Source organism: Rhinoderma darwinii, chromosome 3 (assembly GCF_050947455.1).
Source record: "Rhinoderma darwinii isolate aRhiDar2 chromosome 3, aRhiDar2.hap1, whole genome shotgun sequence".
NCBI lineage: Eukaryota > Metazoa > Chordata > Amphibia > Anura > Rhinodermatidae > Rhinoderma > Rhinoderma darwinii.
In genome coordinates, this window is record NC_134689.1 from 157801751 (window position 1) to 157827019 (window position 25269).

General features: G+C 38.7%; 2 protein-coding genes across 2 annotated transcripts in view; both read right to left on the reverse strand.

Moving 5' to 3' along the window:
• Positions 1–13291, reverse strand: part of PTPRB (protein tyrosine phosphatase receptor type B) — a 154592-nt gene extending 141301 nt beyond the window's left edge. Inside the window, exons 1-2 of the mRNA XM_075856952.1 lie at positions 13211–13291; positions 5258–5653 (exon numbers count right to left, since the gene is read on the reverse strand). Coding sequence (XP_075713067.1) covers positions 5258–5653; positions 13211–13265 — 451 coding nt within the window. The 5' untranslated portion in view covers positions 13266–13291. The remainder of the gene's footprint in view (positions 1–5257; positions 5654–13210) is intronic.
• Positions 13292–15165: 1874 nt separating this feature from the next.
• PTPRR (protein tyrosine phosphatase receptor type R) overlaps positions 15166–25269 on the reverse strand; it is a 147069-nt gene continuing 136965 nt past the window's right edge. The window contains exons 13-14 of the mRNA XM_075856954.1: positions 20344–20457; positions 15166–16022 (exon numbers count right to left, since the gene is read on the reverse strand). Of these exons, the coding sequence (XP_075713069.1) occupies positions 15929–16022; positions 20344–20457 (208 nt within the window). The 3' untranslated portion in view covers positions 15166–15928. The remainder of the gene's footprint in view (positions 16023–20343; positions 20458–25269) is intronic.

Here is a 25269-nt window from a genome sequence, read left to right on the forward strand (position 1 = left end):
TTTTTGCACTTTTTTTACACTTTTTTTATACTTCTTTTACACTTTTTCTCAAGTCCCACTAGGGGACTTGAAGTTCCAACGGTCAGATTTTTTTTTTTCTAATACATTGCACTACCTACGTAGTGCAATGTATTTGATCTGTCAGTCATTCACTGACAGCAAGCCGATTAGGCTTCGCCTCCCGGCGGGGCCTAAATCGGCTTCCGTAATGGCAGAGCAGGAGACCATTGTGTCTCCTGTTACCATAGCAGCAGTCGCCAGTCCTGATTTCCTGTCAGGGCTGGCGATCTGCTAGTAACCGCTACGATGCATCAATCGCTTTCGATTGCTGCATCGAAGGGGTTAATGGCAGGGATCGGAGCTAGCTCAGGTTCCTGCCATTACAGGTGTATGTCGGCTGTAACATACAGCTGACTTCCACCGCTGATGACGCCGGATCAGCTTCTGAGCTGGCGCCATCTTGCCGGCAGCTACGGAAGCCGATCAGGCTCCGCCTCCGGGCGGATCTTGACCGCCTTCGGTGCTAGGCAGACCGGGAGGCCAGTATTAGGCCTCCGGTTGCCATTGCAGCCACCGGAACCCCGGCAATTTCATTGCTGGGGTTCCGATGAGCTGCAAACACCTTAAGTGCAGCGATCGCGTTTGAGCGCTGCACTTAAGGGGTTAATGGCGGGGATCGAAGCTGATACAGCTGAGATCCGGCGATGATTGCACCGACTCAGCCAAACATTTGTCGTAAGTATACGACATTTTGCGGGAAGCACTGGCTTTCCATGACGTATACTTACGACAAATGTCGGTAAGGGGTTAATAAAGCCTGACAAACACCAGACCAAGCTGAAAAACTTTTCAACTTAGGCAACACCTGCATGTTTATTACAGAACTACGAGAGAAAGCTAAGGAAAAAACAAAATCACATTATTATTCCCAAAATAATAAAGCAGGGAAATTGTTAGCCTCGTGCCTTAAAATTCAACATGCAATTCTAGAATCCTGTTTTTGTTGGATAAACGGACTAATGGGAAACTTTATAATCCTCATGATATTGCTAATAAATTTGAAATTACTACTCATCGCTCTATAATTTGAGGGATGATCCATTTTCTCCTTATATAACAGATCAAGACGTTCAGTCATTTATGCAAACCCTACATCTCCCTAAATTATTAGATGGACAGCTATTATCTCTCAACTTGCCTATTACAGATGTAAACATTTGTAAAACTATTAAAGTCATTTCAACATATTTTTGTCTCTCACTTATGCCAAACCTATCATAATGCTGTGACAACTGGTGCATTTCCTAAGGAAAATCAATCGGCCCTAATAGTTACTCTCCCTAAATCAGGGAAAAGCCCAGACACTCTCCAAAATTGTAGGCCTATTTGCTAAATGCAGATCTAAAAATTTATGCTAAACTATTAGCCTCTAGATTAACTCCGTTCTTGCCCTCCTTCAAGTAAGATCAGGTGGGTTTTGTTAAAGGCCGACAGGTGTTGAATATTATGCAATACATTACTTCTCATAGGATACCTGCAGTTTTGCTATCACTGCAGAAAAGGCTTTCAACCGAATTAATTGGACATAAGCATTTTCTGTATTAAGACAACTGGGATTTACAGGAAGCATTTTAACCGCCATTCGTGCCTTGTACTCAGCTCCTTATATTGCATTTACCAACAGCTCTATGTCTGATGACTACAATATTACTAATAATACTAGACAGGGTTGCCCATTATCTCCTTTTTTTATCCTGTTCATGCAACCTCTTACTCAGGCTTTGCAAGAAGACACATCTGTAAGGGGAATTGAAATTGGGGTCAACGTACATACTATTTCATTATATGCTGATTATGTAATACTTACCTTGTTGCAGCCCGAATCCTCCCTAGATAGTGCCCTCGATATCATTAAAAGATTTGGGGCCATTTCATACTACAAACTCAATACCCCGAAACCTCAGATACTTCCCATGAACTTATCTCATGACCAGTTTTAAATTTTGAAGAATAAATATTCGTGTGATTGATAACTGGAAGTCATACAGTACTTGGGTAGAACTTTGACTGTTTTGCATAAACAACTATATAACTGTAATTATGAACGCCTTTTAGCTCAACTCTCCACAGAAATTCAGCGGCTAACTTAGTTTGAAATATTGTGCATCGGTAGGATAGGGGCTTTTAAAATGCTGTTATTGCCAAAGGTCCTATATTTATTTAGAACCAAGATTATCTAATTTTATCTGGGCAAACCGCATATTTCCTACAAATTACTAACCAAGAATAAGAGGAAAGGTGGTTTAGGGATACCAGATATGATTTCCGATTATGTGGCAAATTAGGTATCGCAAATGACCCACTGGTGGACTTTAGACCTCACATAACACTGGATACATATTGAAAAACCTTGGCCTCTCAAACTAACCTGAAAGCTTTGATAATAGCCCCTTTTTGAAACATTCAACAGCCACCTCATATCTCCCCAATCTCACGAGCCTTCTTAAAGAGGCTCTGTCACCACATTATAAGTGCCCTGTCTCCTACATAAGGAGATCGGCGCTGTAATGTAGGTGACAGTAACGCTTTTTATAAAAAAAAACGATCTATTTTCACAACGTTAGGAGCGATTTTAGTTTATGCTAATGAGCTTTCTTAATGCCCAAGTGGGCGTATTTTTACTTTCGACCAAGTGGGCGTTGTACAGAGGAGTGCATGACGCTGACTAATCGGCATCATGCACTCCTCTCCATTAATTTACACTGCACTAGCGATATAGATATATCACTATGTGCAGCTACATACACAAACCCTAACATTACTACAGTGTCCTGATAATGAATACACATGACCATCCACCCAGGACGTCAGGAGTATTCAGAATCCTGACACTTCTGACTCTTTTCTGTGAGATTTACAGCAACGGATACGAAATCTCGTTTAGCTCCGTAATCTCGCGAGATTTCGTTTCACTTGCCGGAATCTCACAAAAAAGAGTCAGAAGTGTCAGGATTCTGAGTACACATGACGTCCAGGCTGGATGGTCATGTGTATTCATTATCAGGACACTGTAGTAATGTTAGGGTTTGTGTATGAGGCTGCACATAGCAATATATCTATATCGCTAGTGCAGTGTAAATGAATGGAGAGGAGTGCATGATGCTGATTGGTCAGCGTCATGCACTCCTCTGTACAACGCCCACTTGGTCGGAAGTAAAAATACGCCCACTTGGGAATTAAGAAAGCTCATTAGCATAAACCAAAATCGCTCCTAACGTTGTGAAAATAGATCGTTTTAAAAAAAGTAAAAAGCATCTGTCACCTACATTACAGCGCCGATCTCCTTATATAGGAGACAGGGCACTTATAATGTGGTGACAGAGCCTCTTTAAGTAGTTGGTTGCAATTTCATAACAACTCAGATATTAGGACAGTCATATTGAAAACTCATATCCCACTAGAAATATTATCTTTAGCTATCCCTCACTTGAACATTGCCTTATGGGCCCTAAACGGTATCTCTACTTTAGTTGAATTATACAACGGTGATTTTCTTATTCCTTTTGCAGATCTATCTGCACAGTTCTTGCTTCCTTGAAGGGATTTTTACAAATTTTGGCAAATCAGATATTTCTTGTCATGTAATGGTATTTCTTCACTCCAGTGGAATTCCTTTAGATTTAATATTTTTGATAAGAAGTTCAAAGGTCATAAATTTATCTATCGTATAATGAATGCTCACAGTCAATTTCAGAAAACTTACCCTATTAGATTGTGGGGAAAGGAAATGGGCATATTTTTTTTTACTGATATTGATTGGGTTACAAGCTCTTAGTTTTATTAATAAATCCCTTAGATGTAGTTCACACTTCGAGGCAGCTAGGAAAACTGTGCTACACTGGTATCCAAGCTCTCCACAAACTTGCTGGAGATATTGCGGATGTAAAGGCACACTACACCATATCTTATGGCCATACCCAAGACTAACATCTTACTGGAGCTCTGTCTTCCATTTGATAGCAGGTGTATCCCACATACAGATCACTATTTCACCCCAATTAGCTTTACTATCCATAGGTACTCATGACATCCCCACGCAGTACAGAATCTTGGTTTGTAAGAGACTTTTAATTGCAAGGCTAGTCTTAACACAATTTTGGAAAAGTCCAACAATTCCACCCCTTGCAGAGGTTATTTCTTCCATTAATACCACCTTCCTATATGAGAAAATTATTGCTTATGGGAACCATACGGTTAACTCTTTTTCTCGTCTTTGGAACGCTTGGATTCAACATTAAGACTGTATAATATCATATCCACAATGATTTATTTCTGTTATAATAGTTGATGATTTACATTTGCTTGTTGCAATGTATTTAGATACTATCCAATTTTTACTGGATTGTTTATACACTGAAAACTTATTGAAACAAAAAAGAAAACTGATGGAATCTGAGGAGCTTAATTTATTTTTACCTTCAGAGTGGATCTCGGTCACTGTCTACCAGCCCCTGTAGAAACTTGCAGTGGATTCTGCATAAAATCGTGGAATCCTTAAACTAAATTCTAAGGTCAACGATCAGATTAAAGGGGTTGTCCACTTTGGACAATTCCTACCTGTTATAAGGGTCCCTTGACTATAAGCTATTCACAAAGTGTCCCCTGTGGGACTCCCAGCGTTTAGCTGTCATCGGTGGGGAAATCTGACAGTAAATGTTTAATTTCATTGCAGCGCCACAACAGGGGAAATAAAGCATTACATAGTGCCCTAAAACACATCACATGATCCTAACATTAAACACTTGAAGTGTATTGTATATATTGTAGATAGTTCCACTTGTCTGCATGAATACATTCTCACTGCTGCTTCTTCCAGAATTAAAGGAATTATGTGAATAATAAAACACAACATTTTCAAGTGATAGTAAAGAGGTAAATAAATGGATATAACATTCCTGCTCCCCTTTACAAGAGGTCATTATCAAGTTATGTAACTTTTACCGATGATATGTCAAATACCCCCTAAACCTAAAACACAAATTGTACTTGCTAAAAGTGGAATTCACAAAAAGAAATTATAACATTTTTGGCAGGTTCCATTGTATGATAGATAGATAGATAGATAGATAGATAGATAGATAGATAGATAGATAGATAGATAGATAGATAGATAGATAGATAGATAGATAGATAGATAGATAGATAGATAGATAGATAGAGAGATAGATAGTGGGTTTTGTATATGAATATTACTCACCTTCATCTTGACATATGTTTTCAAATACACTTTTTCCCATTTCATCCACTTCCAGTCTTTTCCAGGTATTGGGGTATTTTGTTCCCTTTTTTACAATAGCCCTTGTTCCTTGTTTTCTCAAGAACAGAGATGTATTTTCAACCTCAAGAAGTCCTTCATTTTTATGGCATGTCCATGTGGGAGCCTTAGCACAGTCTACAAGAATGGCTGGGCGAAAGTGTGATGCAGAAGTGAGAGAGATGCCCAGACACATGGAAGATTTGACATTATGTAGTTTCCCATCTTCTGTCCATTTCCAGTGTTGGCTGCGATATGTCACATTACATTTGGTAACGCTCACAAACTTGCCAATGTTAATACAAACATTCTTCTGGTCATGATATATTAGAAAGCTCTCTGTAACAGTAAGTGGAAAAACACATTATAATATATAATATACAACTGCAAAAAATGCATGACTTTCTCAGCTTTGTTGGTATTATTCCTGCAGTCTCAAGTCTCCTCCACTTAATTTAAAGAGCATTTTCCTTTAAAGGAGCACTCCCGCAAAAATGTTTTATTCTCTGGCCCATTAGAGAGGAACATTATGTAAATGGTGGTGAAGGTAATTTTCTTACCTGTGGCTGTATTTGTGAGTTATCCCCTCCCTTCTGATCCTCAGCTGTGTCATGTGACCAGCAATAGGACTCTCCATCTACCACAGCATCTCATGTGTGGACAGGAAGTCAGTTTCTCCATTCATTACTGTAAGACTCACATCGAGGCTGTGATAGTAATGAATTAAGAAACTGACTTCCTGTCCACACATGAGACACTGTGTCCTAGAAGAGTTCTGTTGCTGGTCACATGACACAGCTGAGGATCAGAAGGGAGTGGATAACTCACAAATACAGCCATCGGTAAGAAAATTACCTTCACCATCATTTACATAATGTGCCTTTTCAACGGGCCAGAGAATAAAAAATTGGTGTGAGTGCTCCTTCAACTGGTTACTGACACAGGACGTGAATGCTCTTCCTGAGCGGCGGGTACTTTGCGCATTAGGTCGAGCATTCTCGTCCTGTGTGACAGCCAGTGTCCACGCGCGATCAGGAGTGGAGCAATGGCTGTAATACACAGCCACAGCCCTGCTCTAACGCTGGAGAGAAGAGAAACCTCTTCTCTTCGCCGTTAACCCCTTGAATGCCGCGATCAAAGCTGACCGCAACGTTCAGTGGAGGGGGGACTGCCCTTTGATCGCGTCACAAAAAATCCCTGTGACACGATCAAAGCCCATAACTTGTATGGCCATTGAAGGACCCCAGGGCTGTCTGAACATATTTCCTGCTGTTAGGGCATACTGAGGTATGCCCTAACAACTGGCTGTGTACAATCAGTACACAGCCTAATGTACTGGCATATAGATCTATTCCAGTACATTACAGTTAAAAAATAAATCTCAAAATGAAAAATCCCTTTATGGGATTAAAAAAAAAAGCTAAATGAATGTAAAAGAAATTAATGATAAATAAATAAAAAGTTAAAAAATACACAAATACAATTTTTTTTACAATAAACAACTTTTTAAAATATAAGTCCCAAAACATGAAATAATATAGACATATTTGGTATTGCACACAACCATAACAACCTGAATAACAAATGTATAACATTATTTATGATGATCGGTGTATGGTGTAAAAAAAAATATATTAAAACTGCAGCGGAACTGCTTTTTTTCCTGCATTTTTGCCAAAATAAAAATTTATATAAATGATAATGTATTTGTAACAATAAATGGTATCTACATAAAGTACAACTCGTCCCACAAGAAACAAAGTCTCATACAACTATGTCGCACAAAAAATAAAAAAGTTATGAGCGTCGGGATGCAAAGAGGGAAATATAAAAAAATTGTTCGGTACTCAAGGCCAAAATTGGCCTTGTCCTTAAGGACGGTAAAATACACATATACACATATAAGTCCCTGAGTTTCCTACCCCTGTCAAGCTGGTAAACAATGTTAACAACAGTTTGTTAGTTATATCTGTTCCTGGGAAAGCAGGAGAACAACCAAAATGTCCGCTATTTGCTTACTGGGGTGTTCACTCTGTTTCCCAGACTCCAATACATCAAATCTGTCTAGGTATATATTGATGTGAACGGAAAGGTTGTATAATGCTATTATATATATCAGGATTGCATGAAAGCAAAACCTTTGGGGGGTATTATGGCAGCCATATTGTTGCTACAAGCTTTTCCCAGAAGGTAACATATCTATAGCTCTGTTCACATTAGCACTATGACTTCCATTTATAACAGAACTAAGACAGCTGTGCCGAATCTTGATAGACCTCATTGACTTATAATGGGTCCGCTGGGGTTTCAGTATTTATGACAGCCAGAAGAGCTCTACAAACTGCGCCATTATTGCATAAAAATACTTGAAAGTTTAACACAAGTATAAATAAATCCAAAGGAAATGTTTTATAGAATTTGTAACAACTAGATAGCATTAGAAAACCGAAGGACTTCTATTTAAAATAATCGTTTTTTTTATTTCGGGGGTACATACTCATTTACATAAAGGGCCATTCTAACGATTTCACAGTATTGTGTATTTATTATAGGTTTTTTTCTCATTCTCATGCGAATCAAACATAATCAGTACTGAAAACTGGCAATTTAATATGAACACATTTAACTTATTTAAGAATATTTCTGCTCTGCAGTTGATCCACCGATTTCTATAGTTTCATATTATATACATTCTCAAGTACCCGCTAAATATAAAGCACAAAGTGTGGATTTATTAACGGCTTTAAACCACTTTTGTGGCGCACGCCATATTTGCGAAGTAAATTGCAACTTTTTGCCATTTTATGCTTTTTTTTTGCCACTTTTTAAAAGTGTTGAGAAAGGGGTGGGGTTTAGCAGGAGGGGCGGGACCTACCACAGACCAAAAAGTTTACTATAACTTATGGCAGACTTAGATTTGATTTTCAGGTGTAAGGAACAGGCACAGATGCTATAAATTTATTAAGAGACGTGTGCCTCTTAATAAGTTTGGCGCATTTTACTCATGCGCAGTTGTTTAATACTGGCTTTTGATTAGTCGCCTGTCTGTATTAAAAAATTGCCAGGCGTATTTATCCAACCACATAATGCTTGGTACACAGGCACGTAGGAAGAGAAAAGAAAAAACTTAAAGAGCAATTCTGGTTTCAGCCAATAAATGTTATATTTGCATAATGAAAAGTTATAACATTTTCTAATAAATGTTCTGTATCAATTCTTCTCAATTTTCAAGATCTCTGCCTACTGTTAATCAATGAGAGCTTTCGTTGTTCAGTGCCAGCGAATAAGAATCTGTCCTGGCCATGTGATGGACACACAGGTGCGTGGCTCGTTACAAGACACAGCTCCAATTAGATGTGTAACTGTAATCAGTCCTTCACCTGTGTGATCATCACATGACCAGCACAGTATTTACTCGATGTAAGCAATAAAGGTTCCTATTGAATGACTGCAAGCAGAGATCTTGCAAACGGTGAGGAATTGATTCAGAAAATATATTGGAAAATTGTATAACTTTTCATAATACAAAGAATAACTGAAATATGATTTTAAGCATTTTGGATATAGAAGACAGCAAAACAACTATTAGGGTAGGCTGAAGTGCTTTTATTGCTTTTTATTGTTTTTTATTGCTTCACTTGTTAGATACTCAGCATTAAATGAATGATATGTCTGTACAGGTGGCAGTGCTGCATCCTATATTAGTCCTAGTGATCACATAAGGGGTGCAGGTTATTTGTTATACAAAAAATTACGGGAACACTTTGGTATTACCTGGATTTCTGCATTGATTACTAATAAAATGTGGTCTGGTTGTTATCTAAGTTAAAATTATAGACAAACACAATCTAACTAAACTAATAACACACAATCAGTTGTACTGTTCATGTCTTTTATTGAGTAAACATCTACAGTACAGGGAGAAAAAGTAAGTGAACCCTTGTATTTAATAACCTGTAGGTCTGCATTTACCAGCAATCACTTCAACCAAATGGTTCCTGTATCTGCAAATAACATTTGCAAAACATTGAGAATTAATTTTAGACCATTCCTCCTTAGAAATGTGATTCAGTTCATCAATATTTTTAGGATGCCTTGCGTGCACAGCCCTCTTCAGGTCATGCCACAACAACAATATAGGGATAAGGTCAGAACTGTCTTGGCCATTCGAAAACACAAATCTTCTTTTACAACCATTCTTTAGTTGATTTACTTGTGTTCTTTTGGTCATTGTCCTGTTGAACCACCCAACGTCTCTTCAGCTTGAGGAGATGGACTACTGCCCTTACATTCTCCTGAAAACTCTTTGATAAACCTTTGAATTCATTGTTCCCCAATGATCGCAAGGTGTTGAGGCCCTGGGGCAGCAAAGTAGTCCCAAACCATGATGTTCCCTGCACCATGCTTTACAGTTGGGATGGGGTTTTGGTGTTGTTGTGCAGTTCTTTTCCCCCCAAACATAGCTTTGTGTATTTGTGCTAAAAAGTTTTACTTTTGTCTCATCTGTCTATAACACATTTTCCCCCAGAAACATTGTGGTACATCCAGGTGGTCTTGGGAAAACTTGAGACTAGTGATTAATCACAAGTCCCCCAATAACCCTGTCAGATTCTCCGATGTCTTTTAAGACTGTATCTAAGTGGGATATAGTCCTAGAAGACATCAGAGAGTCGAACAAGGGACAGTTATGTCATCGCCCTTGCCGGCATGAACGCGTCGGAAGACCAGGGAAGGTTTTGAATATGGGTTTTTGTTAATCTCCTCTCCTCCCCTCTATTTTCTATAATTGTCAAAACCGTGCCCGGCACTTGCAGGTGGCCGCCATTTTGACAATTCATGCACCGCGAATCCCAAAAATTTGGGATTTAGGCGAATCCGAAACTGTTGGGAAATGCAGACCGAATTCAATTCATGCTGAATCGGTTCCCTCATCCCTACTTGAGATGGAGCGCACATTTTTTTTTGACAGCAGCAGCTTCCTTTGTGGTGTCCTTACATTAACACCATTCTTGTTCAGTGTTTCTAAGATTTGACAAATGAACAGAGCCTTTAGTAGGTATTTTGCTGTTATCCTTGGGTTCTTTCTCACATCTTTCAGGATAGCCTATTGTGCTCTTGGAGTGATCTAAACAGACTCAAAGGGAGAGTAGCAACAGTTCTGAATTTTCTTAATTTGCTGGCAATTTGTCTGACTGTGGATTGATGTACACTCAGGTCTTAAGCAATGCTTTTGTTCCCTTATCCAGCATCTTGTGTATCTTTTACACATCTTTTGAGGTCTTCTGTTGAGTCAATCAAGTTGTTGACTCTAGGCATGGTTAAGACTAACCAATCTTTCTTGAGAAGAACAGATTTGTCAGTAACCAGGCTTTGTGTGCCTTTATTTAATGGGCAACGCACCTGTGAAGCCCACACTTCCAATCTCATCTCCTTCATTCAAACACATTCTGCCAATTAGCTCTTGATGAAGTCCTTTACGCAGAGGTTTATTTACTTTTTCTGCTTGCACTGTGGATGTTTACTCAATGTGCTCAATAAAAGACATGTTCAGTACAACTGTGTACTGACTTAGATAGCAATCACATTTTATCAGTAATTATTGCAGAAATCCAGTCAATTTCAAATAATTCACTTAGTCTTACTAGACATGCACCATGCTATGATCGAGGGCACAGAGTAGCCTGAAGCATGTAAGCGGATCTGGTGATGCCTGTCTGTTTTGTAGAAATGTTCTAGTAAAGAAGTCGATGGCTTTTATAAGTGTGTGGGATTGCACTTTACTCTTTTAAAAAGAATCAGCTCACCGTCTCTTCAGTGATCCAGCCATGATGTGGAGTAGGTGGGCACAAGCATATAAAATATACGCTATATATATACATGTCTGCTTGCTGAATTCAGTAGACTCTGCAGACATATAAGATTCGGTAGAAAACAGGGAGCATCTTAGACTACCACTTTTACCTGAGTTTCATGAGATGGAGAAGTAGTCTAAAGTAAAAAGGTCTAAAGGGTAAAAATTTAAGTGTAGCTGGTAATACCCCATTAAATGTAAATGTAAATAGATGGTCCTGGAAAAGACTATGTAAAAAAAAAGTTATATATAAAATTGAACTTCTGAAAAGCTGATCATTCAAAAAAGTAAAAATATTGCTAAAATGGCCTAAAAATTCATAATCTCAAAAATGTCATTTTTTTGACAATTAGAATTGAGCACAACATCAATGAGATCATCATAACATGAAAAATGCAGAAGAAATGCAGAAATGCAGAAAATAGAACTGGCTTGAGTTAATAATCATTTTCTGAGCACACAGGACCAAGACAGTCTCATTCAATTTGGCTAAATCGGGCAGAGGGCTAGTCACTTTCACAGGATTACCGGGCCCATTTCTGATTAACTTTATTTCAGGACACCAAATGCATCTCTGTGTGAACATAAAGCAGCTTATCTAATATATCTATATATTTAGTTGTGAAATATCCTATACAAGAACAAATTATGTAAGGTACTGTGTTTCAGTTTTATCTTTCACACACACACACACACACACACACACACACACACACACACACACACACACACACACACACACACACACACACACACACACACACACACACACACACACACACACACACACACACATATATATATTCTGAATTGCTTATGACATCTGTAATGCTTATGAAGAAATTTACAACTTATTTAATGTTAGTCTTTTTGTTTAGCTATTTTTCTATTAATATTTATCTGCAATAAAAAAAAAAAATAAATATTTGACACTAAATAGGCACAATAACTCGTTGTAGGAATTCTTGATAGTGATAATGCAAAACAGTGAAGTACATAAATTAAACATATCCTATATATTAATGTGAATTTCTACCTAGCGAGATCTGCAGGAACCTTTTTTTGGATATACCGTAGTCATGGAAAATATACAGATTGCATACAGAGGATACTATAATAATAACAACATATAATAATAATAATAATACTAATAATAATAATAATTGAGTCAAAAGTCAGGAACCACAAATATATTTCTAAGACATGTATTGTTTTTAATTGTATCATTGCCATTATGTAGTAGGCTATTGGGTTTACCTTTTTTGAATGTTACCTTTCCCCTCTGCCACCTTAAAAGCATTTTTTGAAGTAAACTTATACATTCAAACTCAAGCTTTATGACTAACCTTCTATTTAATTTAGCATTATGCTCTATTTTATTATTTATACTATTACATAAATATACATTGTGTCTAGCTATGAAGATGTATTATCGGCAGGACGTAAAAGAAGCAGTGCCATCTAGAGGTGAGAAAAGCACCAAAAATTGCAGTATATACCCTTCATATTGCTATACAAATATCTCTGACATAGAGTCAACATAGTTCACTTAATAATATGCAAACCTGAAGCCAATATTGATGTATGAGGGGCTGTATAAAACTATTTAAGAACATTGGCAATTAGTGGATTGAGATTTCAATCCGAGTAATAATATCCCAACCACAGGCTAAGTTTGGGAAATACATTATTTAAAAGAATAGACATTACTTTCATTTTAAATTGATTCTTAAAGCACATTATTTCTAAATGATGGTCCAACACATAAAAAACACTTTTTATTGGTTCTGGCAGTGAATGACAGTTTTACCTTATGGTTGCTCAGGCCTATCCCGCAGAATGCCTGAATAAAGCTGTACAGTCCTATACAACCATATATTGTATGCTGTCCTTTTATTATACTGCTGAATTTACTGTTTGGATATATAGTGTACAGTGTCAGCTTATGAGACACATCTAACTTCATGTAGAACTATAAATATACACATGTTCCCTGGTAAAACCTTCACTTCTATATTAGTACTCCCCACCTGGATCCCTCTTACCTGTTATTCCGTAGGATAAGCAGATAACCAGCAGAACATATAAAATCGCATCCATTTTCCACCTAGCACTCACTCCATACTTCTGTCCAACAACTTAGATAAGTGAAGCTAACTTTAGGAAGGAAATGAGCCTTCACAGAGGGAAAAAGTCAGTGACGAGAACTTCCTTCTATTCAATTGTTTTGGGGACTCTACACCAGATTGCATGAGTCTTCAGCACTGATTTAATATCTATGTATATGTTTGTGTCTGGACCTTGTACAGAGGTCTCAGAGCAGAGCAACTAAGACTGCAAAACAAGCACATTAATATGACCCAGCAACCTGCACCAGAGGGGGTGTAATGTGTTCTTCTACAACCTCATATCTGTGACAAATTTGGATATTTGCTTAAAAAAAAAGGAGATTGTTAATTGCCGTAGATTTCTGCTGAGTGCTGTAGTGTGCGTCTGTGTGAGCTCCATTGCTGTGAACAGTATAACTATAGTATATGGAGAATTGGCCTCTAAAAAAGAATAGTAAATACATGACACTATTTTCAAGTAGAGATCTTTGTCCATTGGTTGCTGTCATAAACGAATCATAAAGATTACACTTCATTGATAAAAAAGTAATACAAAGAAAAATAATGTTGTTGTCCCTGGCAACCAATAGTATGTCCCCTTATAGCAGGTTACATACAAAAATAAAGCAACTAGTTGCTATGGTCAGTCCTCCACTAGTTTTTATACGTCTTTCCTATAGTTTATCTCTGTCAGTCAATGTTAACATGTTGGATACAGTAACAGAGTTGTCCTATGGAAGACTTATGATCTTCCATTAATGAGCATGTGTCTATTTTAACGGTAAGAAATCTATCAATCATCTATCTTGTATGTATTTGCCTTCTACTTATAAGAAAGCATTGAAAAACAGATACACTGTATACAAATGAGAGTGCCATTCTAGACTATAACATGTACTAAGTACTAATATTTGGGATAAATAGGGACTCCTGTCACCAGTCTGTGAATGGCAGGGGCCTTCATGTGATCATCAGTACCAGGCATGAAGCTCATTGTTCAATCTGAGGTTGTGGGAAGGCTGGATACAACTTGACAGCAATGTTATGATTAGAAAACCAAAATCAAGATGTGGTTTCATCTATACAGCCCAAGTATTATAATTCCTATAAGGGAAGCTCTAAAGCTTTGTTCTAATCTGCTGTCAGGAGCCTCCGTTGCAGATTCGGTCAAATATGCCAGACAGAATAGCACAGCATGTTGCGCTATTTTGTCCAGTTAAACGATGGACACCATGGTGAAAACCCGACGGAACTCATTAAAATGAATGGCTTCCGTTGGGCGAGAATGGTGTCCATCATGCAACGGTTCCAGCACTTCAGTATTTTCGTTGTTCTTCTTATATGATGGAGCAGAGCAACAGAAACACTGAATGCAGATTTAAACAAATCCTTAGTGTAAAGCCACAATGGAGCGGCACTGACCCGTTCGCGATCTGTACAACAACCGCGCCAGCACCATGCTTGGTGCTGCTGTCAAACAGCCGGTTAATGGCCACGCGCTGTTGCGGGTAAAGGGTAGTTTTATCTGCAACAACGCCTGGCCATTAACAGGCAGTTTGACATACGCACCGAACATGGTGCCCGCGCGGTTGTTGGCCGCATTGCAGCTGGGTTAGTGCCGCTCTGTGTGGCCCTAAGGATTAGAGAGGACAAAAATCAAGAACATATTACATGAAAGGGAAGTTCAATGCATTTTATAAAATCCGTTTCTCCAGTTATTGTAAAACTACAGGTGCGGGTTTCATGTTGAGAGTTGTAGTTTCACAACAGGCCTGGTTGGAGCCCCAGGTTGGAGACCACTGATAGAAGACGGAACTAGATATTATGCATTTACTTTTGATTAAAGCATTAAAATGCACTATGGCACCAAATTATTGATCTGCAGACAACAGTTTTATTTCTTGCAGTTTTAATAGATGCTATAAAGTTGTCAGGTAAAATTACTCACAGGATTTACAAATACACTGTATTCAGATTTGGAAAAGAGGCGCAGCACGTAGTACAACCCATAGTATACAGCAAATGCATATCAACTGATTAAAGTACATTGTGCTCTGTTATATATCCTGCTGAAAATTCACAATTGCTAATAGAACAAGAACACATCTCCATATAAAATGTTCACTGTTTCTGAACTGTTTAGATATAAACACAAAAAAATATTATATAATTAAAAATAAACTAATCATAGTACTCGGAACACTAGCAGCAATAATCTTATGTGGGCAGGAAACAAATTCACCACATAAAAAGTAATAGCACTTAACAGTATGACAACTGACATTCCATTTACAAGACACAAAGTTTGCAAACGTTTATTTCTTATACACTGAATAATCATTAGATCCCCAGCCACTGTGTCTGGAGCAGTAGTACGTACATTCTGTGCGGTAGATTATCTTATTTCACAGGTATATCCACCTTCCAGTTATATATGGAAAATCCATGTACATCTTCTATATCGTCCATTGTTTCTGCAGAAACTTGCGGTCCAGGTACATTCAATGACACACTATTGTCAGACGTTCCGACATTCCCTCACATATTCACTCTACATTCTTGTCCATGGAGCCTATTTTACTCCTTCAAGAAACTGCTGGTCGGTAATTCAGGTAATTACCTAAAAAGATCTCTATCTCTCCAACTCTCAGACTTTCACTGGACTGTTTCTGCAGAGAGTCGACTTTCATAAAGGCTCAGGGCATGGTGTACAAACTGATACTGTTCACTTGTCTGAACCATTCCTCCCCTGTTAAGTCAAAGAAGTTAAACCATTATAAGTAATGACACAATTATAATAGGTCCTCAGTTCAGCTCGGACTACAGTGATATATAATAATGATGTGTGTCCATGAACAATCAAATAAGCAAAAACAATTTTCTACATATTAATGTAGTTACACAGTGGGGCAGAATAATTATCCTTTTTGCGCCTCGTTTTGGCTATTCTTGCACTTGTTTTTTGGTGCACATTCTTTGCATGTTATTTATTAGTGTTGTCTTGTCCTACTGTAGTTTCAGACACATTTTTGAGATTTAGACAGTTATTGGTGCAAAATAGTGTCGCAAACAAAACCAGCTTCAACGTCTTCAACGAGACTGGTGATTGTCCGTAATGATTACATTTGTTCACAACAATTTTTGGTTGATGGTATTTTTGCAATCCCCTAACGTAATCAGGGGTGCGTATGTATATATATATATATATATATATATATATATATATATATATATATATATATATATATATATATATATTTATTTTATTTTTTTCATATATATATATACATATATATGTGTGTGTGTGTGTGTGTGTATATATATATATATATACACACATATATATATATATATATATATGTAGAGGTGCATTGGTAGCAGTCACACCTGAGCATTGGTGGGTCAAAAAGCCCCTCTGCCACATAACAAGATATCAGTATTATAAAGAGACAATTGTAGTTGGAGGCCAGATACAGAATTTGCATTGGAGCCCAGAAAAATGTTATCTATCACTAAAGTGGTTCCAAACCAAAGCTTCACTTTGATGCGCATATGCAGCTGTGTCGAGATTTATTTCTGAGAAATAGTTTGTGGTAGCACAATTGTGTCCTTTGACCATCATTTAAACAGGATACATTTCAGTCTACTTGGGAAATGACAGGAAAAGCTGCCTAGTTTCTGTGTGAACTCATAGTCATGTAGGGTGTGCACAATTTGAATATACACACGACACATAATACATTATTAGACTAAATAAAGATATACTTTCTGTGTTATTTCTAAATTTTATATAATTATACATAGCAATTTGTTAACAGTATTGTTAATGGGTATAAATTATCATGAGTGATCTGATGTACCGATGTGTGCTCCCTAATGGCAAACCGGACATATCCCAAAATGTATGGCGTAAGATATTAAACAGAAATGTAAGAAAAACATATATCTCCAACGGATGCCTCCGATGGATGCTGTTCATCAGACATTCTCCAGTCATCCGTCGCCCAGAGACTCCCAAATATTATATGTCTAATATATACATTTTGTTTACTGGATGGTGCGAGATTGTATTGAATTGGTATAATGACAAATTGTAAAACAACACAATTCAAGAAAAGTTAGGTGTAGACACATCTGTAGCTGTATGGCTGAGTTTACACCTGCCTTGTCATATCTGTAGTTCTGCTCTGTCATAGGACAACGTACACTAAAGGCGCTTGACGCTCCGCTTATTTAAAGGGTCTGGGGTTTGATTAACTGAGGGTGTAGTGTTCTAAGGGTTTTTTATTAGTTTAGGGGGACTGGTCTGGTCTCTGATTACTTAAGGGTCTGGTCAGGGGTCTGATTAATTTAGGGGGTCTGATCTTGGGTCTGTCTTAGTTTAGGGGGTCTGGTCTGGGGTCATTTATTTAAGGGTTCTGGTCTGATGTCTGATTTATTTAGGAGTCTGATCTGGGTCTGAATTTATTTTAGTTACTGCAGAGACTGGGGAAGGCTGTTAAAGCGAGGGGTCAAAGATGTCCGGGCAGCCAACTCGACAATCATCAAGAGAAGTCGTCATGGCGGTCTAGGCCAGACAGAGAAGAAAAGGAAAACAACAACTCCCATCAGATAACATTTCACCTGTGAGTCAGTGAACTCATAGAGGATTTATAGAGAATCTGTCACCTCTCCATACATGTCTGTTATAGTAAATCCTTGTACTCCCCATGAAATAACAAATCTGGAGCATCTTTACTTAGAACACTGTGTTGTGACAGTTCTCTGTTATTCCTCCTGGAAATGTATGAAAAAGCCCTGGCCTATGATGTAACTAATTCATTTTAACTATAAGGGCACATTCACACGTGGCGGAATTACTGTGGAATTCCGCTGCGGACAGTCCGCAGTGGAATTCTGCAGCAGCCGTTTTTTACATTTGTTTCTATACATTTTTAGGAAACTTAGTTCAGATGTTGCAGAAAATAACTGTGCGGAAATCAGGCTGCGGTGCAGAATTTTCCCTCCGCAACATGCTCATGACGTTGCGGAGAAGCGGAATTTCACTGCAGATTTCAGCCTTTGCAATGCAAAAACTGAAATCTGTGGCAAGTCCGCTGTGATATCTGCAATGTCTGAATTACCTGTCAAATATGCAAATGTTGCTGCAGATTCGTTGCGTAATTGCCCCAAATCTGCACCAACATTTGCAGCGGAAAAATTCTGCCACGTCTGAACATGATCTAATTGTTATGTATTCTGCCTGTAGCTGCGTCTGCTCAGTACTATATATTGTTGTATGGTCTGCAGTGTGATAATACTCTGCAGATTGCCAGTGTAATATTAGTATCTGACCACTATATGGCCACGATATGCGTGATAATATTCTGCAGCCCACCATTGTAGAATTGGTATCTGACCACTATATGTTCACTGTTTGGCCGTATTATTGGTTATATTGTTGCTTGTATAGCGGTAGTATACACTTGTCTCTGACTATAAAAGTGAATGTAGGCCTGTATTATTAGTTGATTCTATGCTCCACTTTCATTTTCCTGTTTGTGTTGTTTAAGAGAGTGATGAGGGGAGCGATCACAGAAAACAAATTCGAAGAGGTGTGATATTATTCCGCCCATTTTAGGAATTAATCCTGGATTCGCCTCTGCTCTCAGCTCCTATAATACAGGAGCAGGAAGTGTTGTCATGGGGACAAAGGCATAGGAACTCTTATCAGAGGAGACTTGTAAATTCAACTTCTGATAACTTAAGATAAAAATAAGACATTTAAAGAGGCTCTGTCACCACATTATAAGTGTCCTATCTCCTACATAAGGAGATCGGCGCTATAATGTAGGTGACAGCAGTGCTTTTTATTAAAAAAACGATCTATTTTCACCACGTTATTAGTGATTTTAGCTTTATGCTAATGAGTTTATCAATGGACAACTGCGCGTGTTTTACTATTGACCAAGTGGGCGTTGTACAGAGAGATGTCTATTCACAATCTCTGCACTTTGTTAATGTTTCTGTGGTAGTTACAGCAGAGCAAGCGTAATCCCGCGAAATTACGCTGTAAATGACAGGTTACAACGAGATTACGCTTGCTCTGCTGTAACTACCACAGAAACATTAACGAAGTGCAGAGATTGTGAATAGACATCCCGTGGAATGTCAATTCACTGTCTAAACACTTCAGTATCGTTAATGTGTTAGTATAAGACAGCACATAGTGATCTAAAAGGATCCCTATGTGCTGAGGAAATGAATGGAGAGAAGTGCATGACGCTGATTGGTCAGCGACGTACATTCCTCTCCTCAACGCCCACTTGGTCAATAGTAAAACACGCCCAGTTGTCCATTGAGAAACTAATTAGCATAAAGCTAAAATCGCTAATAACGTGGTGAAAACAGATCGTTTTTTTAAATAAAAAGCACTCCTGTCACCTATATTATAGCGCCGATCTCCTTATGTAGGAGATAGGGCACTTATAATGTGGTGACAGAGCCTCTTTAGAGGGTTTTCTGGGATTTAAATATTAATAGCCTATTTTTCTGGAACCTCAGCTAAAAGAGGGGACCTAAGGATAGGTTATAAATGTTTAAGTTCCTGTTAACCAGCTTGCAGGCCTGTGAATAAAGACACTGGTTATGGTATACTGTTTTCTGTCCATAAAGTAGCCACAGACTTTCATAAAACAACATACAGCTATGAGAATCTAAATTATTTTTAGATCATTTAAATAATAACAATATATTGGGGACATGCAATTCTCTAATACATTTGCGTAGGCTCGCCAAAGGTGAATTTATATAGTACTTTAAAAGCATTTTATATGTGCTTTATATTTCTAATGTAGCTTTTGGTTAAAATTTGGTATCTGAGTATGAATTTCACAGACTGGAGCAGCAGAGACATTATGATATAATATTATACATACATATGTGTTTCCATACAGACTGCTCTATGAATGGGATTTGAATAAACCACTATGCACATTAAATAATGTCTTATCCAACTAAATGTTATACATTATAAAGCATTTACTTATTTCTCCACTTTGCATACAATATTTCTTGTGATCTAGATTTACCTGTCCATTCTTAGCTGGCAGACAATGCTTAATACATCTACAACCCCTTCTTCCTTCAGCTGACAACAGCCAATGGACGTAGCAATGAAACAACCGGTTCTCCCAATTCCAGCACTGTTAGAAAACGGACAATACTTTATCAATGGCAGGTTACATTTATTACAGCTTTAGTACAGCTTGTTACTAATCAAAATGTAGCTTTATCCAGCTTTCACTCTAAGCTGGAGCTGGTTTATTTTAAATAAATATTTAGTATACCCGAATTTTATCATGTCTTTCTCTTCCTCAGACCTGTCCCTGTTTCGGAAGTGACAAAGCAGTATCTGCAATTGATGAAAAATAATCCACCACAGCTGAGCTGCATTACCAGAAACAGCCAATGGACATGTGTGGCGCTGTTTCTGGAAAAAAAATCAAACCCTTTTTTTCTAATCTCAGACAAACCCTTTAACTTTAGACAAAAATGAAGGTTATGTGACTCAACATTGTCTGCAAAGTATTTATAAATTTACTTAAAATGGTATGCTGATTTTGTTTCAATATTTTATTTACCTTAGGGTAAGAAAACACTTAAATTGGCCGTGCTGAAGGCAAAAACAGGGAAGGGGTAAGATAACTTATTAGATTTCTCTGTAGTCGTTTTTAAAACAAAAAAATAACACAATGACATTATGGCAAAATGTTATACTCTCCTCAGCTGTATCTAGCAAATTCTGAAAGATTTCTATAAGCCAGTGATTCCTAACCTGAAGACACTGAGGGTACCCATGAAAAATTACTATTCTTCCATGACTGCAAGATAGGACTACACAGTTTTTTTTTTAGTCTGTTACAATGGAGATACATAGGTTTGCATAGGAGCTGTATATAATCAAGATTATCTCCAAACATGTTTAAAGTGTACCTGCAATTATAAAACAACTTTCCATAAATCATTAGTACAAGTGAAGATAAGAAACTTTGCAATATATATTTTTACGGAAAAATTCCCTCTTTCTCCACTTATCGAACCCCCTTTCCCCCTCCGTAAATGAATCCATATGACAGGGAGTAGATTAATTATTAGCTTCATTGACAGATCAGGTTACAGCTGGCCATAGAAGTCTACGGAGAAGGGAGGGGGAGGAGGAAACAGAAGCAGGAGACTAGATTCTATAATGTCTCCTATACACAGCATACAGAGGAGATCCTGCTCTCCTATCGCTCACACATATTCAGAAGTAGCAGCAGCATGGAGGACATTATACAGCAGTATGGAGCAGTGTAGCTGTGAATCCAGCACTGGAGTTAGATAGTAAAACACTTACTAGAGTCAGCAGCGTCACAGGGTGTCTCTCTTATTTGGGAGCTGCTTCCTCCTCCTGCTCCCTCTTCCCTCTACATAGACTTCTATGAGTAGCTGTAACCTGATCTCTCAGTGAAGCTGAGAATCCCTCTTTACTCTGCTCTACAGATTTTAAGTGAACATTTAAATATGCAGTGTATGAGGGGGAGGGGAGTACGAGAAGTGGGGAAAAAGGCATTTTTCCTTAATAAGATACATTGTGAAGTTTCTCATTTTCACTTGTCACTGCTGCAGCTAGTGATTTTCTGCAGAAATCACATTTCGCGTCGACATGTCATCGCTGCAGGCAGAAGAACAGAAACTATCAGGGGACCAAGGAAGCGTCAGCACGGAATTGGGAGGGGATTGATAAGTTGATTATTAATTATTTTGTTATTTTATACCCATGTAAGCTCAAGTATTTTGGAAGGGATGTTAGGGTCCAGAAAACCCCTTTAAGTATGTATCTTTATGGATTAGGGTTTTATATAAAGAAGTTGCTAAGAGTGGGGTTGCAATGGGACAACTGATTTAGAAAGATGAAATGGCTGTTAGTGTAACAAAAAGTTTTTGAATAGGTCATAACATTTGCAAACCAGGGATATGACAGTTATGTAGGAATTAATTGTTGGGTGATGGATTAATAAAATTTGTAGTCTGTTGTTATGTAAGTCACTTTTTCTTGTATATATGCAGGTAATGTTATGGAAAACAACATAACATTTTACATCGAGATGGGGATTCCCCTTTTCTTCTCTCTATATATGTACTATGTGTACTAAATGACACACCATGAAAACCAATCTGATTTAGTTTATTTGGAATCATAAAATGTAACCACTTTCTGACCGGCCACTGTCTTTTGACGACAGGCGGTACAGGTCCCAAGTTTACAGTGCCATCTTTTGTTGTCGCTGTAGAAAAGGCTGATGATCACTCCAGTGAGCGCTCATGCTCTAAGCAAGAGCTATTACGGACAGCTCCTGTACTTAGAGCAGTCTCCTTAATACGTCTGGGAGCGGACGAAACGATATCTTTGATAGCTTGTGATCGTGGCATGATCAAAGGTGACTCCCCCCTTCGATCGCATCACCGGGTTTCTCAGTGACCCGATCGGAGACAATGTGTTGCCCTAACAGCAGGCTACTGTATGTCATGTTTATGCCTTGTCTGCATTCCTGCCTTCTCCGGCTGTGATACCCAAAGGGATCGCAATAAAGACATATTTTTTTTCACACAACTTCTGGGTGAGAGCCGTTTCTTTCTTCTACAATTTGCACAAGTTTTTTTACAATGCCACAGTCGATCAGAGCACCACCCTTGTCGTTTTAAGTTAGCCACATCTCCGTTTGCCTGTACTTGACGTAAAACTGTGTGGAGTAGTGACAGCTATCCTTCTTTTTATTCTATATTTTATTGCCCATATATTATTCTTTTCCCTATACCTGATATTTTGATTTCTCCCCTTTTGTGTATAAAGGAATGATTATAAGTTATTATTGTCATGGTAAGTGCATCATCCTGTCTGCACACGGCTGTAATTTTGATCCGCTATTACGGACAATAATTGCGGATCAAAGTACAGACCCATTAATTTCTGATGTCCATGGACACCTTCCCGTATATTTATATGTCCTATTTCTTTATTTTACGGACTGTGCTCCCATAATTTATAATGGGAGCTCGGCCCAAAAAATGCAGGTGACTGTGCGTGGCCATCCGCACGGCCGTATGCAGGGGGCCTAACATAGCAGCCTACCATAAACTCTTGATAAATAAGCATATCACATGTTTTTGACATGTGTAAAGGAAGGTAAATTCAAGGTGTATATATAAGGCTGCATATGTTGCTTTCATCTTCCTTGAAAAGATATTTCTCTGGGCATTCCATATTTCCTCGCCACATTCCAATCTACCGCCTGCACAGGAAGTGTGTCTTGCAAAGGAAAACATCTTGTGTGTGTAGTCAGGATGTGGAGATATTGAGAAGTGTACTGTATGAGATAGAAATATAACTTTTAAAGGTTAGAAGGGGTCATAGACGTGTAACATACTCCTGGAGGAAAAAGTTATCAAACACTTGTTAGTAGACAGGCTGATCCCAAGACCATGGAACAAAGAAAAAGGACCTACACAATGGCCTTGTAATAGTCACAGATCATTAATTTAATCTGTACAGTTAATAGATAAAGGCTATGGTCACCTTGGAAAGGAATTTTTATTTTTTTAATAAAAAGGTCAATCAATGTGTTTGGTGCAACTTTATAATTCGTTTTTATTAAAAATTAGTTTTACTTTTTGAGATACAGCTGCTTTGTATTCTGCATACAGAGCAGGTGTAACTTTTGCTGAATCCTGTACCCGTCAGCTCCGCAGGACTGATGGGTTCAGTGAAAGCGGATCCTGCATGTCTCTGACACGCAGGATTCACCTGTTATACATCACATCTAAGTTCATAACTTAAAGGGGTATTCTGGTTACAACAAGTTACCCCCTATCCGTAGGGTAAAGGGTAACTTGCTGATCGGTGGGTGTCCGAGTATGAGAACAGGGAGCCTGAAGTTGCCTGAGCCCCAAGTTTGAACCGAGCGGCAGGTCGCTCATACACACTGCCGCTCCATTCATTCTCTATGGCAGCGCCCGAAAAAGCCGAACAGAGAATGAATGGAGTGGCAGTGCGCATGAGCGATCTGCCGCTCGGTTCAAACTTGGGGTTTGGGCAACTTCGGGCTCCCCGTTCACCGATTAGCAAGTTACCCCTTATCCTACAGATAGGGGGTAACTTGTTGTAACCGGAATATCCCTTTAAGCCTTACGGTAGAGCAGGCAAGAAAACAAGTCCTTCCACCACTGCCCTGTGAATGCATCAGTAGATAGCAGTGCTATTTATGGTGACTCCCAGTGGTAAGTCTGCTTAGTTTTTATCTCCTGTACGCAGATACAATTGTATAGTATCTATAAGACGCTGGGACGGAATCCTTGCGCTGGCCAGCGTGATGATGTCCCTGCATCACGCTGGCCTACGCAAAGGTCCTGTCAGGAGATGGTGTAGTGCTCTGTCCGTTGCAGGAATGGGACAAGGTAAGTACCATTTTTTATGGGGGGTGGCCTGTGTGGCGCCATCTACTAGGGGCTGATTGGCGCTACCTACTGGGGGGGCTGTGTGGCTCTATCTACTGGGGGCTGTGTGGTGCTATCTACTAGGGGGGCTGTATGGCGCTATCTACTGGGGGGTTGTGTGGCGCTATCAACTAAGGGACTGTGGCACTATCTACTATGGGGGTGTGGCACTCTCTACTAGGGGGGCTGTGCGGCACTATCTACTAGGGGGGACTGGGTGGCACTATACAGGGGAGGGCTGTGTGGCACTATCTACAAGGGGGGTGGCACTATCTACAAGGGGAGGACTGTCTGACAATATACCGGGGTGAGGGCTTTGTGGCTCTACACAAGGGGAGGGCTTTTTATAGATAGATGTCTCACAGGAGCAAGTAAGTGGTTAGGTACCAATCAGCACATGTGTACAAAGTACCCCCAAATTGTTACATCACAGAGTAGCAGGACTCTACTATATCATACAAAAACAATGAGAAACACGAGTC